The sequence below is a fragment of the Rattus norvegicus genome, chromosome 9 (genome assembly GCF_036323735.1).
Source record: "Rattus norvegicus strain BN/NHsdMcwi chromosome 9, GRCr8, whole genome shotgun sequence".
NCBI classification, from domain to species: Eukaryota; Metazoa; Chordata; class Mammalia; order Rodentia; family Muridae; genus Rattus; species Rattus norvegicus.
The window spans coordinates 53872253-53889562 of record NC_086027.1 but is presented as its reverse complement, the minus strand read 5'-3'; the positions used below and the strand labels follow the sequence as shown (position 1 = coordinate 53889562).

At 36.7% G+C, this 17310-nt stretch overlaps 1 protein-coding gene across 1 annotated transcript; it reads right to left on the bottom strand.

Annotated features, from left to right (window-relative positions):
- Positions 1–206: 206 nt before the first annotated feature.
- On the bottom strand, positions 207–16961 carry Mettl21cl1 (methyltransferase like 21C-like 1). The gene is made up of 5 exons (XM_001061373.7): positions 14479–16961; positions 13744–13869; positions 4289–4455; positions 3478–3595; positions 207–619 (listed from the first exon to the last, which is right to left on the bottom strand). Exons 2-5 carry the CDS (start codon positions 13841–13843, stop codon positions 216–218), a joined length of 789 nt encoding a protein of 262 aa, XP_001061373.3. The 5' UTR covers positions 13844–13869; positions 14479–16961; the 3' UTR covers positions 207–215.
- Between the last annotated feature and the right edge of the window lie 349 nt (positions 16962–17310).

The following is a 17310-nucleotide window of genomic DNA, read 5'->3' as shown; positions in this document are numbered from 1 at the left end:
AGTGTGTGTGTGTGTGTGTGTGTGTGTGTGTGTGTGTGTGTGTGTGTGTGTGTGTGTTTTCTTCTTTTCGGAGCTGGGGACCAAACCCAGGGCCTTGCACTTGCTAGGCAAGCGCTCTACCACTGAGCTAAATCCCCAACCCCGTGTGTGTGTTCTTTAAACTAATGATTTACTAGAAACTACCTTGGCATGCCCTCATTCACAGTCCTGATGCATTATGCACGCCTCCAATTTTTTTTCATAGCCTTGTACAACTTAATATTCAAGCTAGGGAAACTAGAAATTTCTTCCAGGTCAAACAGTTCCTTAAATTTATCTACAAATTTATTTTCTTTTTCTAGCCTGAATCTCATAGCCCAAAGGATAATGGTAGTTTCTCTGCAGAGATGGTCAAAGGTCATGAGAAGTTCCTCCAGGAATGGATGGGCATAGACAACATCTGCTGCCAGGATATAGTCAAAGTTATTGGAAGACCTGGGGAAATTCCTGTCTAATGCTACTCCCCAGGACAATTCTTTGACCTGAGGTAAATGCTTGCATTTCGTTTTGGTGTTTTTTGAAATATTATATTGCAGGTTTCCAAGTAATTCAGGTAAGTCTGTAGCAATCACACGAGCACCTGTGAAAAAGAGGTTTATATAAAAGATGATCCTCCTGGAATAATGTCAGCCAGGTTTCAAACCAACATGCACTCTGAGATTCTTCACAACCGCTAGATCCAAAGGAAAGACTGGGAGCACCTACTGAAAAGAAATGCTTTTCAGAATGGACTCCAAATACTTCTGTGCCCCTCTTTTTAAAAGAACAACAAATTAGAATCTCACGGTACTTCTCTATCTTGCTGGGTTTGTGTCCAGCCAATCATCGGTCTCCATTTATCTATTACAGAACAGGGAGAAATGACTGCAAGAAAAAGAATATCTCAAGGTCACTGCTGAAAACCAATAGATACTTTTGAAAAGGGTCCTAAGATTTTGCATGCTTCAAAACTCAGGGAATTACATAGGGTAGTGACAAACTACCAATACTATGCTGGCTAGTTTCCTGTCAACTTGATAAATGCTTCCAGAAAACTGTCCTGTGAGTAGGCTTGTGGGGACATTTTCTTAATTAAGGATCAATGTAGGAATCTCCATCACTGTAGATGGAGACTCCCCTGAGAAAGTGGTCCCTAGTTGTATAAGAAAACAGGCTAAGCAAGCTCTGACTACCGAGTCAACAAGTAGCTCTCTTCCCTGGCCTCTTTATGAGTTCTTGTCTCAGTGTCCCGCTTGTGTTCTGATCCTTGACTTCTCTCAGTGATGAACTGTGACCTGAGAGCTGTAAATGAATGACCCTTTTCCTCCCCAGTTGTTGGTCATGGTGTTTATCACAGCAACAGACCCTTAACTAGGACAAGTACCACAAAGAAGTTCCTGGAATCTACCAGTGCAATTTAGAGGAACAAATCTAGGTGGAGAAATGAGTCAGGACTTACAAGCAGATCACCTACTAATAAACACCAGTAGAATATGATACTGGATGACTTGTAAAGAACAGTTGCTGCTGTAGAAATCAATGTAAAGACATATAAAGATATAAGGAATTCAACAAAGTGGAAAATTCCAATATTCTGTGTCTCTAGAGCTGGTATTCCATTAGTCATCCTTCTACTAAGAGTTGTCTGAAGCACCAGATTTAGCCTGTACAAAAAAATAGAAAACTTTGAAAAATCACTTCTTTAAGTGTACAAGACATCTGAAGAGAGGGGTCTATATACATGCTGATTCTTCCAAAAGTTGATTTATATTTTTATTTTTTCCAACCCTCTAATAAACGTGATCATCAAGAGTCAGAAAGAAAAAGTTCTGAGCCTTTCATGTAGGAACAAAGAAGTATATGTAATATAGGATAATCTATGGCTGAACAGGAAGTATTCGTATGAGGAGAGGAAGGAATGAAAACTTTTTCAGTTTATCCCATGAAAAATTACATGGATGTTTATAGCCAGTTTTACCTTGCCTCCATTCTAAGCATAAATCTTCCTACCAGGAGATATATACACATACAATCTTAAAGCCAAAGGTCCCAGGTGCAGGACAGAATGCTTACAGGAAGAAGTCAGAAGCGGTTTCTGAGCTGTGAGGGAAGAGCAGCGCCCTTTTCAGGAAGGACCTTGGCAGCAGCTAATTTCTAGAAAATTGGTTCTTAAAGTGAATTTTGAACAGTAACAGAACCTAAAAGTAAGTTATCAATAAAGCTAGAATTGGGGAAAATCATGGTAACACACAGTACAAACTAGGATAAGGGATGGGAAGCCACAACTGCTTAAGAAGTTTCCTTAGAATGAACCGGAACCATTTACCAGTCACACGTTGGACATCTCTTCACATCAGTTACAATAATGTACTTGTGGAGATTAAAATGGAAGGGAAATAGTCATTGATAGAATCCTAGAAATATTAACCTTCACATTTTAATGTAGCTGAATCTAATTTTCAACAAACCTTTTTAAAATCCCAAGGTAAGGAATACATCTTGCCCATAATGTGTTGAAAGTACCTTTGTCTTTACAGACACAGACATTGCCAATTTCGAGATACTGATCAAGTGAAGCTCATCTCTTTTTATATTTGTCTCAAGTTAAACAAACACACTCTTAAGGAACCAAATGGCTTCCCCAAAATACAGACTCTGCTCCTAGAACGGGAGGGATTCAACTGATGCTGAATAGAGTCCCTGACTCTAACCACACTATAGGAAACAGCATCCAGGCAGAAGAAATTTTTATTTCAGTATTCGGGAGGATGTCAAGGGTCCTGTATTTCTTCTGTAATGAGAAAGTTGTAAATTACTAAATCTTAAATTCCTCTCAAGATTTTGAAGCCATGGGTTTGTACTTCTGAAGACCAAAGTAATTAAGATTGATTGGGGCAGTGAATTTCAGAGAAGGCACTCAAATGAAAAGAATGAAATATATAAGAACAACAAATGTTAAGCTAAACCACAAAAGCCATGCCAAAAGATAGTATTGCTCATTGATTTGGAAAAGATGATTGTGAGAGAACCTGAGGTCATAAATTGAAAATGGAAATGTAAAAACAAATCCAAGGACAAGCCTCTAAAAAATCAAAGGAGAGCTATGGCTTCATGTGATTTCTAGTACTCCTTCCCTATCTTAACATATTCATAAACGTGTAGGACTCCAAGACTCCCAAAGAATCTAGCAGGGTCATTAAGTTCACCCCCTACCTAGACTTTGAAGTTCACATTCCACAGGAAAATTACTGTGGAATTAAAATTACTCAAACAGAAAATTCTAGAAAGAATCCAGCAAAGAAACATTAACATTGGTAGAGTTTCTTGATGAAGTATGTTTTAAACAATTAAAGAGTTACACATTAAGCCCAGATCATAGTATACTGGAAAGCAAAAGTATCTAATATTTGGTCATTGGTATTCTGACCAATCCCATGCAATAAAAACATATCTACTTACCAAGCAAACTTGCCACAATGGAGACAAGCCCTGTCCCAGCTCCAATTTCAATCACATTTTTATCAACCATGTTATATTGCTTGGCATGTGTTTCCAGGAAATAACATAGAACAAGGGCCTGTGAAAATTGAGAGGAAAGAGTGTTTGAACTGATAATAGTAAAAGTAAACCTTATTAGGTAAATACACCATAAATATTATGATCTTCATGTGTGAATATGTGGGTATAAGTAAATTTATGGATGTTCATATCATATCATCAGAAGTACATCCTCTGATGGCTCAACATTTTGACTGGCTAGAAAACATCCTTGTTTAAAAAGAGAGAGAGAGAGATACAGAAATGAGTGAAAATAGAGAATGTGGTTGTTTTAAATTACCCATCTTTAAACTTTAACAAATCTAGAGAATTTTAAGTAATGTGTGAGGTTGGCATGGGGGTACTGGTGGTCTGCCACCTTTCATGATATTACTGGCAAAGGAGTAGTACCCTTTAAGAGTATCCTGTTTATGAGTTGCATATAGATATTCCTTATGCTTGCTTAACTCAAACAGAGCCAATAAAATGGGAAATAAAAACATTTACTCATTTCTCATAATCATAAAACTGAAGACATCTACATTTTTACTTAGCCTACAAACGTTGATAAAGTCAAAAACAAATTTAATTGTTGGACGCAAAATTTTCCAACACTAAATTTTAGTGTTGTCTAAGATCACAGAATAGAATCTTGCAACCTGTTCCCCTCTTCCAAGTAGAATGAATGAACCTGGGAAGTAATTGGGTACAGCAAATTTGTAAGAAATTATACCGATGGCCAGACAAATGCACCATAAGAATCTTTGCCTTCAGTAATCTGAATCTCATGACCAGCAAAGTGAAAGCCTTCCCAAGAAACTGTCGTTATCAGAGTTGGAATAAAACTTCTTGCCATGATCTCTGCAACCACCTGCTTGTCATCATCATTGTCTCTGGTCTCTGAAAGAAAAAAAAGCAGTGGTTTCATGATAAATGAAATAAGTCAGGTCCACAAGGTAAATATTACATGGTTTTCCTCATATGAGGAATCCAGTTTTAAGGTTTAATCAAGATTTTCCTAAATGCTTACAAAAAATAATAAAAACGGTATTTTTAAGTCTATAAAAAGAAATCCAGTAAACATATCATGTAAGAAAAATGTAGTCTTTCTCATTCAAGGAACTGCTGACTGGTCATTGATATTAGATGAAATAAAATAGCAAACCACTTAAAACTATTGGGACGTAAGATGGCCCAGTTGGTAAATAAGCTTGTGGCCAAGCTGAAGACCTAAATTCAATCTATAGAATCCACATAGTAGAAAAAAAAGAACTGATTTCCCCAGTTGTCTTCTTGCCTTCATACATAACCTTACTCAGTGGCATGCCCTCATCACTCAATTTAAAAACAATATAAGAATAAAAATGGTTCACAATTTAACCTAACTTTTCACATGTCAGGGCCTCATCTTCTCTATGATATTTACTGGAATTGATACCACCACCATCCATTTCTCCAACACTAAATGAAGCACAAAATAACTGATATACTTTTTGAAAAAAACATATCTTAAGGGCCATCACTGGCTTAAACTGGATTAAAAGGAAGGTTGGTGATGGAGTACCAATCTTGACTTCTGTAGCAACTACACTGTACAATTCCAAATCTCTCGATAATATTTAGTAATTTATGATCTCTGGTTCTTCAGAAAAACAAAGATACTTAATTCTACCCAACAATATACCCCAGTGCTGTTTATAATTGAGTGTTTGTATGTTATTTTGGTCCTATGCATAGCATCATAACATCTACTACTACATAGAAATGCATAGAAAGCAAAAAGATGAACAATGTCTATTCTTCACCAAGAACGGTGTCTTTCAATATATTTATCTGAAACTCTTCTTAAGCAACCATAACCATTTATATTCAGGAGCCAAATAATGCTGGTAATATGTTTTATGTGAACTTTAACTTTCATCTCACCACATACACTTGGTTTGCTGAGAATGACATGGTGACAGCATCAACATTTGCTGTAGACATTCATTAGGGATGAATGTTAATTGCTTCCTTCACCTTAGCTGAATTTCTCCTCCTGAGCCTCCTTGTCTACTCCTTATAAATATCATAGTCCTTCGACAAATCACTTAAGATACCAGGGATCAGTACATGTTAGAGCACATCAAACCTGAGGGGAGTCTCTAGGAGTTCCAGCCTTTGATATAAAAATTTGACTAGTGAAACTTTACTTGTAGAGTCTGATGTATCTGATTTGCACATTAGTGTTATTTTAAAGGTGTGTTGACTGTATTAGTGCTGTTATCTAACAAGTGAATGACAGCAAATGTGTTTCTGACTTTTCACTTTGTCTTTCTGGAAAAAAAAGAACATATCATTTCATTTTGATAGTGACATCAACTTGCTCTACAAGCATATGAAATTTTAGCAACATATATGAATGTTCTATTATAATTAAAATTAAATAAGTTTATGATTAAAAAATAAAATCCCAGAGGATCCACAGGGAACAGTGGCTAGCCAAAGTAGTGAAATAATATATATATAAAAAAGACATAATCAATGAATTGCTTTATAATTATGTCTTTATCCTAGATTTATCTACAAGATTTTTCATACAAAACATTCTGTACCATTTTAAAGCTATTAATCTTTGCTAACAGGGATTACAAATGTGATGGGAAAAATAGAACAGTTCTGCCACATTTCATCGATGCTTTTCTTTAGAAGAATTCGGCAGTGAATCATCTCTGCTGCTGGACTGCAGCCTTCAGAACCAAAAGTCTGTCTCTATCCCATATTCTATCTTTAAAGTCAGTAGAAACAATAAAATAAAAGAAGGTTAGAAGACAGAGGCACACAAAAAAGAGGAAAATAGCTATGACAAGTGAATTAGAACTTCCATTTAAGGCCGTCATGAAACACAAAATCCACCCTACTAAGTGAAATAGACTATTATTCAACTGAATCTTCTATGTAAAGAAAAGCTCCATGGACTTCTATTCAAAGAATTCCATGGCTGTAGACTTTTAGAAAAGTTATTAAAAATTTATTCAGATTAGTAAAATGTCACAAACTAGCATAAAAGATATGATTCTCAATACTTTGGCAGCATCAAAATCTTGTTGGGTTTTTTTTTTTTTTTTTGGTTGGGTTTTTTTTTTTTTGGTTGTTTTTTTTTTTTTTTTACTATAACAGAACCCTCATAAAATTCCAGGAATATTTCAAGTCTTCTGGTTTCCTTAGTTTCAATGAAATAGCTCAAACGATAGTGTATTTATGTCTTTGCGGTAGAGGAAAAAAATCTTTTCTTATTGACACTGTTCAAGATGCAAGTGGAAAACAAAGAAAAAATAGAATTTGTTGAACTAAGAAATTGATACTGGGGTCAAAAATGAAGACAGTAAATAAAATACCAATGACATTTGGTAAGTATTATAAAAAGAAACATCTCTGAAGTGGTATGGGGGTTCCCTGATAGACTGGTTCAATCAAGAAAATATCATCCTGCGTGAGGTAACCCAATCACAAAATCCACACATGGTACGCACTCACTGATAAGTGGATATAAGCCCAAAAGCTTGAATTACCCAAGATACAATCCACAGACCACATAAAGCTCTAGAAGAAGGATGACCAAAGTGTGGATGCTTCAGACCTTCTTCTTTTTTTTTTTTTGATTCGATTGATAAGATATAATTGCCCACCTAAACATACAAAGCCCAGTACCATCCATCCCTTAGGAACATTAATAACAACCTGTAAATACACAGAGCAGAATCTTAACGTCAGCCTCCATTGTCCTGCCTCGGCTTCTCTCTCTCCCTCTCCTCTCCTCCTCTCCATCCAGTCTCCTCCTCTTCCTTCAAACTTCTCTCCTGCCCATCCTTCCTTCTCCTCCAGTGACAGGCCTCCTTCTATCCTGTATGCCCCTCACCTGTATTTTACAAATTCAATGGGAAGAAAGTTCTGGTGAAGTCACCTGATTCCTGAGTACAAGACTAGGCAGCTGTCCTTGGGGCAGTGGAATTAGCATCAAAATACAGATAACTCCAGGGCAAACCACAACATTTCCCCCTTTTTGTCCAGTTAAAAAGCCTTTTCACTTATATATAAATTGAGTACAATTATTACCATTCTACAATTTATAAAGCATATGATATACTCAACACCGAGTCCATCACTATATCAGTTAAACAGAACACTTAGTTATCCATTCCAGCTTAAGAAAGGCTTAAAATCTATATTACTTCTTGGCTAGCTTGTATACTATCTGATAACTATCCAATAAAATATGTATTTCCAGAGTTAAACAGCCTGATCGGCTATGAAACTATAATCAGTCTTCAACCCTGTCAGAAATCTAAGAATGACCAAATATCTATACACATAGGAAGCCTAACACGGCTTCTAGAACTGAGAGGTTGTAGAGACAAATCTCCACTAGCACAGTCCCCTGTTAGCAACATGTGAGCTCAAGTCTTCAACCTTCTGGCCCAAAATCAACTGACAGACTGTTGAAATGCAGATTTTTGAAGGGCTGATCACCCTGTCTTGGCAAAGCTTATCAGCCAACTATTCTGCATAATTTGTCCTTTTCTGTATAGCATTAGTCTGTAGATGAAACAGGCAGTTTTGTCCAGTAGCTACCTAGCCACAAAGTAGAGATCTTCAAATTCTTCATTAAATCCACCAAAGGGGAACTGTTAGGAGCAGATATGTCTCAACAAAAGATAAATAACTTTAAATCACAAATTTTGTGGATTTCTGACATTTTTGAAAACCATCTACCTATATAAGACAATCTATTTTGCTGTCTTTATTTTTTTTTATTTAGAGAATACTTTATTAGTTTTTGTAATCAAACTCACGTAGATAAGACCTTACATATTTAATACAGTGCGTTACCCCTGTACAAATGGAAAAAACTTAAGTTCAACATTTCTAGACCAATATGGCTGTTAATTTCTGTACAGTGTTTTGCTGTCTTTATATCTTAATAATATCTTGAAAGTACTCTCACAAAGTCAGCAATATGTTTGCTATTTGGCCCTTAACTCACATGTGTAATCAACTTAGAAGTTCATAATGACATCAATAGAAGGACTGGTCTCAACCTTGTACTTTAAACTTTTAACAAATAAATTCTATACCAAAGCAAAGATATGATTTTAACTTAGTTAGCAAATGAGATTACGTATATAACTCAATCTAGCTAATTCCTCCCTACTAAATTACAACCAATTTTAAATTCCTCATAAAAACAACTTTAGAATAACCACTTTCAGTTCCCCAAAGTCCAGGGAATTGGGACGACGACTCCTCTATAACTTCTTCAAGCTGTACATGGGCATTGAGATATCCTTGGGGGTAGGGGGTAGGAAGAATGAAGCAAATACTATAGTCAATGTGTCCTGAATGGACCCAGCTGAAAGTCCTTGAGACCAGGATCCCAAGTAGGCACACTCTGTAAAATACAACTCTGAAGACAAAAGTTTAGAATCGAAATCTCTTTTTGTTTGATTCTCCTGTATTAATTTTTTTCAGGCAGTCTACCTCTATCAAATCTGATCAGTATGACTCTGTGAGGTTTCCAGAGCCTAATCACACTTTTTAAAAACACAAAGACAAAATCTTTCTCCCAAAATACTGTGTTCCTTAGTCTGTAACCAGAAAAGCTTGTATCCTGTACTCTCTCCCAGAGTAATAATAACCATAAAATTCAAAGTCACACCCGTTATGAAGATTAAAAAATTTTTACAAAGGAAGTAAGCTAAACAATGAGTCTGATAGGCTTTTGTACTCTGTGATATCAGGGAATTAGCCCAAAATTCCTGTGGAGCCCATGTTAAGAGAATCTGAGCTTCCTGTTGTGGTAGATATAAAAAATAACCACAAACCCTTGCTAGCCAGCATCAACGAGCCATATGGCCTTAGCGGGGTAATTCATAAAACAAACCAAATAACTTCTATCAATTCCAATATCAATAAGCAACATATCAAACCATATCAAAATATATCCACCTGTTAAGCTCTCTACCCAGAGCCACAGATTTTTATTTAACCTTAATAACGTCTATAATATATGCCTGCATTCACTCTCCTTGGTGTTACAGACATTTTATCACAATTCTCTACTTGGAGTTAGTGACAATTTTTCCCTATCTAAGTTCTGAACCATAGATGAAAATCCCCACATGATTCAGGCAATCTCTTTACTCTCCTTAAAACAAACTTAAACACCTTCTATCAATTCTAAAACCAATAAGCAACTTAAAACTCAGGACTTTAGCCCAAAATATATCCGTCTGTTAACCGGAGCCACAGATTTTTCTTTAACCTTAATAACTTCTAAAATATATGTCTGCATTCACTCTCTCTGGTGTTACAGACATTCATCACAACTCTCTACTTGGAGGTAGTGACTAATTTTTTTCCTGTCTAAGTTCTGAACCGTGGATGAAAATCCCCACCTGATTCAGGTAATCTCTTTACTCTCTTCTTTCTAAAAGCAAACTTAATCCCCTTTTAATAATACCTATAATTAAGAAGTAGCTTGTCTAACTAGGATTTCAACCAAAATTCCCGTGGAGCCCACGTTAAAAAGAATATGAGTATCCTGAAAGGCTTTCTAAACAACTTTCTTTAAAAAGCAGCTTTTAATCTCTAACTCTCTAAGATGCCATTACTTATCGCACAGCCTGGGACCTACAGCCTGCCAGCCCAGGCTACTTCCCCTTTTCTTTGTTAAATTCCCCATGCTTGAGATATCACATGACTTAACATGGTGCTGACCTCCTCTTAGAAAATAAAAACTTTCTCTCAACTCTTAGGATTACTAGTGGATTCTTGACCATCACATTGGTTCGCCATCTGTTGCTGTAAACATATAACAAAATATAAAGGGTATGGTTGTCTTTTACCTTGATAGATCCACCACCTCAGTGCCCCAAGATATCTCCTAGATATCTTTCTTGTTGGAAACACATCCCAACTCCGCGGCGGCCCAGACCAGTCGCCCCACACTCATTACACTTAAATCTACACATTAAAGAACACACAACACAATAACCTTAGATTCAGTTGATAAGATATAATTGCCCACCTAAACATACAAAGCCCAGTACCATCCATCCTTTAGGAACATAAATAACAACCTGTAAATACACAGAGTGGAATCTTAATGTCAGCCTCCATTGTCCTGCCACGGCTTCTCTCTCTCCCTCTCCTCTCCTCTGCTTCCGTCCTTCTTAAAAGGGGAAACAAAAATATTTCTAGGAGGAGATATGGAGACAAAGTTTGGAGCAGAGACTGAAGGAATAGCCATTCAGAGTCTGCTCCATCTGGGGATCCAGCCCATATATATGAAGCCACCAAAACTAAACAATATTGCTGAAGGCAAGAAGTGCATACTGACAGAAGGCTGATATAGCTGTTTCCTAAGAGGCTCAGGCAAAGCATGACAAATACAGAGGCGAATGTTAGCAGCAAACCATTGAACTGAGAATGGGGTCCCCATTGGAGGAGTTAGAGAAAGGGTTGAAGTAACTGAAGAGGCTTGCAGTCCCATTAGAACAACAATATCAAACTACCTGAGCTCCCAGGGACTAACCACTACACAAAGAGTACACATGGACAGACCCATGGTTCCAGCTGCATATATAGCAGAGGATGGCCTTGTTGGGCACCAGTGGGAGAAGAAGCCCTTGGTCCTGCCAAGGATGGACCCCCCACCTCCACCCCAGCGTAGGGGAATGTCAGGGTAGGGAGGCGGGAAGTGGGGGTGGTTAGGGAGGGGAAACACCCTTATAGAAGAAGGGGGATGGGATAGGGAGCTTAGGATGGGAAACCAGAAAAGGGAATAACATTTGAAATGTAAATAAAATATCCAATAAAATAAATAAAATTAAAATTAAAAAGAAAGAAAGAAAAGCATCCCAAAGAAAAATGACAGTTACACTCAGAGAATCCTTGTACAAGACTGGCCTGATTGGACTTGGGTGTAGTGCTACAGTCTGGGGCAATATATTTTTTATACTAGCTGGAGACACAATGAAAATAATGAGAACATTTTTAAACATATTAAATGTTTAAAAAGCAACCTTAATAAATATATGCTAAATAAACAAATTTCCCACAATCCATTTAAGATGTTAAAAAGAAGTTAAATTTATCAATCCAATCCCCCTCAGATGTCCCAAAACTCCAGTTGGAATGTCTCTATTTAATGCAAGGTACTGTCCCCAAGAGGTGATGTACATTACCACTTCAAAGACACACACCTCCTAGTTGGCTTCTCAGCTATAACTGCTGCCTTCAGGAAGACTCTCACTGCCTTCTTGAGCAGTCAGCTTTTGCTCAAGGAATCATGTATCAAACCATTTGAGACTTTTCTTTGATCTGTACTGCAGTTGACACAGTTGACAGGTCTTCCCACTCTTTAGCCATCTCCTACTACTCTCACATTCCTTATTTCTGTTCGTTCATTCATCCCTCACAACTATTCATTCCATGTAAATCCCTTGCATGATGAATTCCATTTTGGCATTACTTCTGGAGAAAACTAAATAGACACAGGCAGTGTGCACAATGCCAAGCTAGCAGCTGAAGCAACAGGTTTGGGAATTGTGATGTAATGGGATCATAGAACATTAGGTAGGGATATAGAGTCTGCTCCACTACTGAAGATTTCAGGAGCTGCCATCTTGCAACACTCAACTGCCTGTACAAGCAGCTCCTGGGACTGTGGCATGTACTTAGAATAGCTAGGATAAATGACATTTTAGAGAACTTAGATTAGTGTAGCAAAAGACATACACAGGGAGGCATTTTTAGTTCTCATCCTAGCCCTAGTTTCAATCTAAATATAAATACGTAGCATCTTAAAAATTCTCAAATCTTTGTACAAGATCTGAAGTATGAAGACTAATTTTTGGTCTTACTCCATTTTTTTCCAAGCCCAAGATATTAAGTGTAAGAGGATAGGTAACATCCTTCAGTACTTGAGAACCCAGTGTTCCTTTACTTGGTAGAAGTCTTGCCAACAAAATGTCATCTGGCTTGGCTGCAAAAACACACACTTTATCCCCTCAGTACTCTGCATCTGAAAATACTTTTACATTTTTAATTGACCACGTAGATGATTATGAGGTGTGTTTGCTCCTGTAATAAAATATTGTAATGCTTGCTCTGGCTCAAATGTATCCAGATATACTTCCAGTTCTGCTATAATTTGTCAAATCAACATGTACACATTTAAAAACCAAGAATTGATACTAGCAGCAATGAAAATTACATAATTCTATTCATAAACCACACAGAAATTACATCTGCATTCAAACTATCTGAAGGGCTGAGCTCTCTATGATATTACAATTTACACTTTTAGGCTTGCAGAGTATTGACATTTAAACCAAGTAGGCAGCCAGCTGTGGGTTTGCGTCCAACTCTATCTGCCTATGAGATAGACTCACTTAGGGTAGAAGACATCTGTGAAACCTGGTGTGGTCATAGAAAAAAAGGTCTTTAGCTATTTGAAAATATCTACAGTAAACATAGACAAGATGGACAGAAAGAAAATAGAAGATGATTTTATGTGTACTAAAACTAGTTCACAAAAGTTAGCACTTTTATCTCAATAAAGATCATTATATGTAGAAACCTATGCAAAGCCATACTTCATATGCAAGACTGTAAAAATGGTGGGCCAGTTGCAAATACTCAAATTTCAATTCTTAAATCTAGAAGCCTATCATATATTTTTGCCTTCAATCAGCAGTCAAAAAGTCAATAAATACATGTTGGAGATATTTTGCAGCCTAAATTCACCTTTCACACAAACATCATTAAAATATGCAGTTGTTATATAGAACTATTTTGCTCTCTCATTCAAACATTTTTTAAAATAATCATAATAATGTGTTTGGTGTATTGCATCTGTTTTAAAATGTTTATTTTTGGAGAATAAAGAAAAAGTCTAAAATCTTCTTATGTCTTCTACAAATTAATTTATTATTGTCAGCCAAAATTATACCTAATGTATCATCAGGAGCATTAATGTTTGACATTATTCATTGAGTTAGTAAACACAAGCCAAAATACAATATGCAATTAATAAGCCCTAGTTCCCTTTAAGGCATTAATGAAGACTGCAAAAGAAAGGGTTATAGTCTATTAATGGTTTGTCTACCCGTGATTGTTCAAATTACAGGAAATGAAATTATTTACCTTTGTGGGTTTCTTTGTGAGTAATGCTGTTGGTTACCTTTGTGAGGTCCATCAAATGCTGAATTAATGAATAGCAATATGTTGCTGTTTTCTTGGTCATATGTTGAACAATAAGCAAATAATACACTAAAATAGCAAATGCCAATAATTAATTCAAAATGTATAGTAAATGTAACTATTCTTACCTGATAGTTTAACTTCTTATGTAGCTGAGAAAATTATAGTAAAATATTACCAAATTAACTAATGTCAATTAATTAATGTCAATTAACTTATCCACCAGATGGTGATTTAGGTACTTCCTACCTTTATGAGTCCACAGCACCCAGGCAAAGGTTTATAGCAAGCTTAAGTACTTAGAGCATATAATTGAAATTAGTGTAATTAAACTGTTAGTCTCTGAAAACGACAATTAGATGTTTCTCAATTTGACTTCAAATGACAACACCACTACTGCTGTAATAATATAAAACTTTCTTTCAAAGATCCCGTGCACTTTCCCCAATAACCAAGTTTTCTTTGTAGTATGCCTCTGTAAGTTAGAAACAAAGCTATTTCCCTACAATTTATATACTATAAAAACTGAAGTTACATAATACCATCAAAATCATAGAGCTAAAAGAATAACAAGACATTTTCCTCTGAGTTTTCCATTTTTCCTATTAAAGGAAGCAGTCTTTAATATTCCTGTCTTTTTAGAGATGAGTATTTGGTCAATGTTAAGGCTGGACATACCTAAAAGTGTTAGCTGAGTTTACAGAAGGTGAAAGAGTAGCATCCACAGCTTGTGGTTTGCTGCTGAAGCCTCTGGTAATGTTTGCAAGACTGACCTCAGAGCTTGTGGTTCACTACTGTATACCCTGGCAACAAATCCAAGCAGAAAGGATTAGAGTCTGACAGCAGCAGTTTCCGCGCCTCTGGTTGCACAACAGTGACATTGAAAAGCCTGAAGCAAGGACTGAAGAACAGTAAGAATGTTCCATGACTGTCTGGGAACACAACTAGAGCTTGGAAGAATAGACACGACTCCTGCAATGAGAACATAAACTCCTTAGACGAAGCAAACCCAGTTTTCAATTCTGATGCCAAGAGTTATTTTAAGATTCTGTGGCTCTGACGTCCTATGAAATAGACACCATGTAGTTTTCGTGTCAGTTATGAGGGTGTGAACACAGTTTTTAGAATCCAACAACTACGTCAGTATGTGTGTAGCATTATTCTGTACCCAAGAATCAAATAATGAAATTTCCTTCTCACTGGAGCTAACCAGGACATGGTTCACTGAGCATCTACATACCAGCATACATCTCAGGGCACATATAAATTCCACTTCTCTGATAACCAGCCTTAATGCTGCAAGAGGATTCAAAGCCAAGCAAGACTGCACATTCAGGAGCGTGAGTACAACCTCAAGAAATACTTTTATACCATGATGTACACAGAACTGACCTGAGGTCTAGGCATCACAAAGCCAAGTTTTCATTATTCATATCAGTAACTGCTTATGACTTGGGGCTATTTACCTACTATATTTCTTACCTTTCCTCATTTTTAAAACAGGATTATAAAAATCACATAAGAAGTACTTGGAGAATAAATATTATAGGTAAAACATTCCTGGATATTGTTTTGTCCTAACAACAGTGCCTTTGCCTTACAGAAGCTTTGCAGTTTTATGAGATCCTATTTGTCGATTCTTGATCTTAGAGCATAAGCCATTGGTGTTTTGTTTAGGAAATTTTCTCCAGTGCCCATGTGTTCGAGATGCTTCCCCGCTTTTTCTTCTATTACTTTGAGTGTATCTGGTTTGATATGGAGGTCCTTGATCCACTTGGACTTAAGCTTTGTACAGGGTGATAAGCATGGATCGATCTGCATTCTTCTACATACTGACCTCCAGTTAAACCAGCACCATTTGCTGAAAATGCTATCCTTTTTCCATTGGATGGTTTTGGCTGCTTTGCCAAAAATCAAGTGCCCATAGGTGTGTGGGTTCATTTCTGGGTCTTCAATTCTATTCCACTGCTCTATCTGTCTGTCTCTGTACCAACCATGCAGTTTTTATCACTATTGCTCTGTAATACTGCCTGAGTTCAGGGATAGTGATTCCCCCTGAAGTCCTTTTATTGTTGAGGATAGTTTTAGCTATCCTGGGTTTTTTGTTATTCCAGATGAATTTGCAAATTGTTCTGTCTAACTCTCTGAAGAATTGGATTGGTATGTTGATGGGGATTGCATTGAATATGTAGATCGCTTTTGGTAAAATGGCCATTTTTACTATATTAATCCTGCCAATCCATGAGCATGGGAGATCTTTCCATCTTCTGAGGTCTTCTTCAATTTCTTTCTTCAGAGGCTTGATTGGGAAAAGATCTTTACCAATCCTACAACAGATAGAGGGCTTATATCCAAAATATACAAAGAACTCAAGAAGTTAGACCTCAGGGAGACAAATAACCCTATTTAAAAATGGGGTTCAAGAGCTAAACAAAGAATTCACAGCTGAGGAATGCCGAATGGCTGAGAAACACCTAAAGAAATGTTCAACATCTTTAGTCATAAGGTAAATGCAAATCAAAACCTCATACCACCTCATACCAGTCAGAATGGCTAAGATCAAAAACTCAGGTGACAGCAAATGCTAGCGACGATGTGGAGAAAGAGGAACATTCCTCCACTGTTGGTGGGATTGCAGACTGGTACAACCATTCTGGAAATCATTCTGGAGGTTCCTCAGAAAATTCCAGTTTTGTTGATGTTCCTGGGAGGCCTGCTCTTTGTCTGAGGGGAAGTAGAGTGAGAGTAGATCTACAGAGGAAAGAAGGTGGGAGGGAGAGACTAGAGGGAGGTAAGAGAGGGGAAACTCCATCAAGAATGTAATTTATGAGAGAATAATAAAAATTGAAAGAAAGGAAGGAAGGAAAGAAAGAGAAAAAAGGAGAGGAGAGGAGAGAGAAGAGAAGAGGAGAGGAGAGGAGAGGAGAGGAGAGGAGAGGAGAGGAGAGGAGAGAAGAGAAGAGAAGAGAAGAGAAGAGAAGAGAAGAGAAGAGAAGAGAAGAGAAGAGAAGAGAAGAGAAGAGGTGGGTTGCCATTGGAGAGGAAGTAGGTTGAAGTTTATAGCCCAGCTTAACTGCAGTTTTCTTACTAGCCTAGGTGTGAGTAATTGTAATTAATTAAATTAGAATATAATATGACCATGACTTTCATCATCTAACTATTAACTTGCATTATTTAATCATCCTAAAGTTTGTAATAGCATCTATTAAAAGGAGTAGATCTAAGCCTTATGTTCTTAAATGAGTTGAACAGGCACAATGCCTATATAAGAGGAACAATATTAATTTTAAAATTTGTATCAAAACATTTATATCAGTGAAAACATTAAGCCTATATCAATATATAAATTCTGTATAAATGTAAGAAATTATAGCTTCAATTTTGCCTCAAATATACAGATTTCTACTAATGTAATATTATGGACATACAATGCTTTGTTTAAGAGTAAATTTGATATCGTATCGCTATTTGACTATTTGTCTGACTTCTATTTACTATATTCCCCCTTTC

What these genes read in the sequence shown, in the direction of transcription:
- Mettl21cl1 (XM_001061373.7), bottom strand. Translation starts at nt 13,843, where the DNA reads ATGACCAAGAAAACAGCAACATATTGCTATTCATTAATTCAGCATTTG. An exon ending in TCACAAAGAAACCCACAAAG is followed by an intron (nt 4,456 to 13,743) that starts GTAAATAATTTC and finishes TTTTTCTTTCAG; the next exon opens with AGACCAGAGACAATGATGAT. An exon ending in CATTGTGGCAAGTTTGCTTG is followed by an intron (nt 620 to 3,477) that starts GTAAGTAGATAT and finishes TCTTTTTCACAG; the next exon opens with GTGCTCGTGTGATTGCTACA.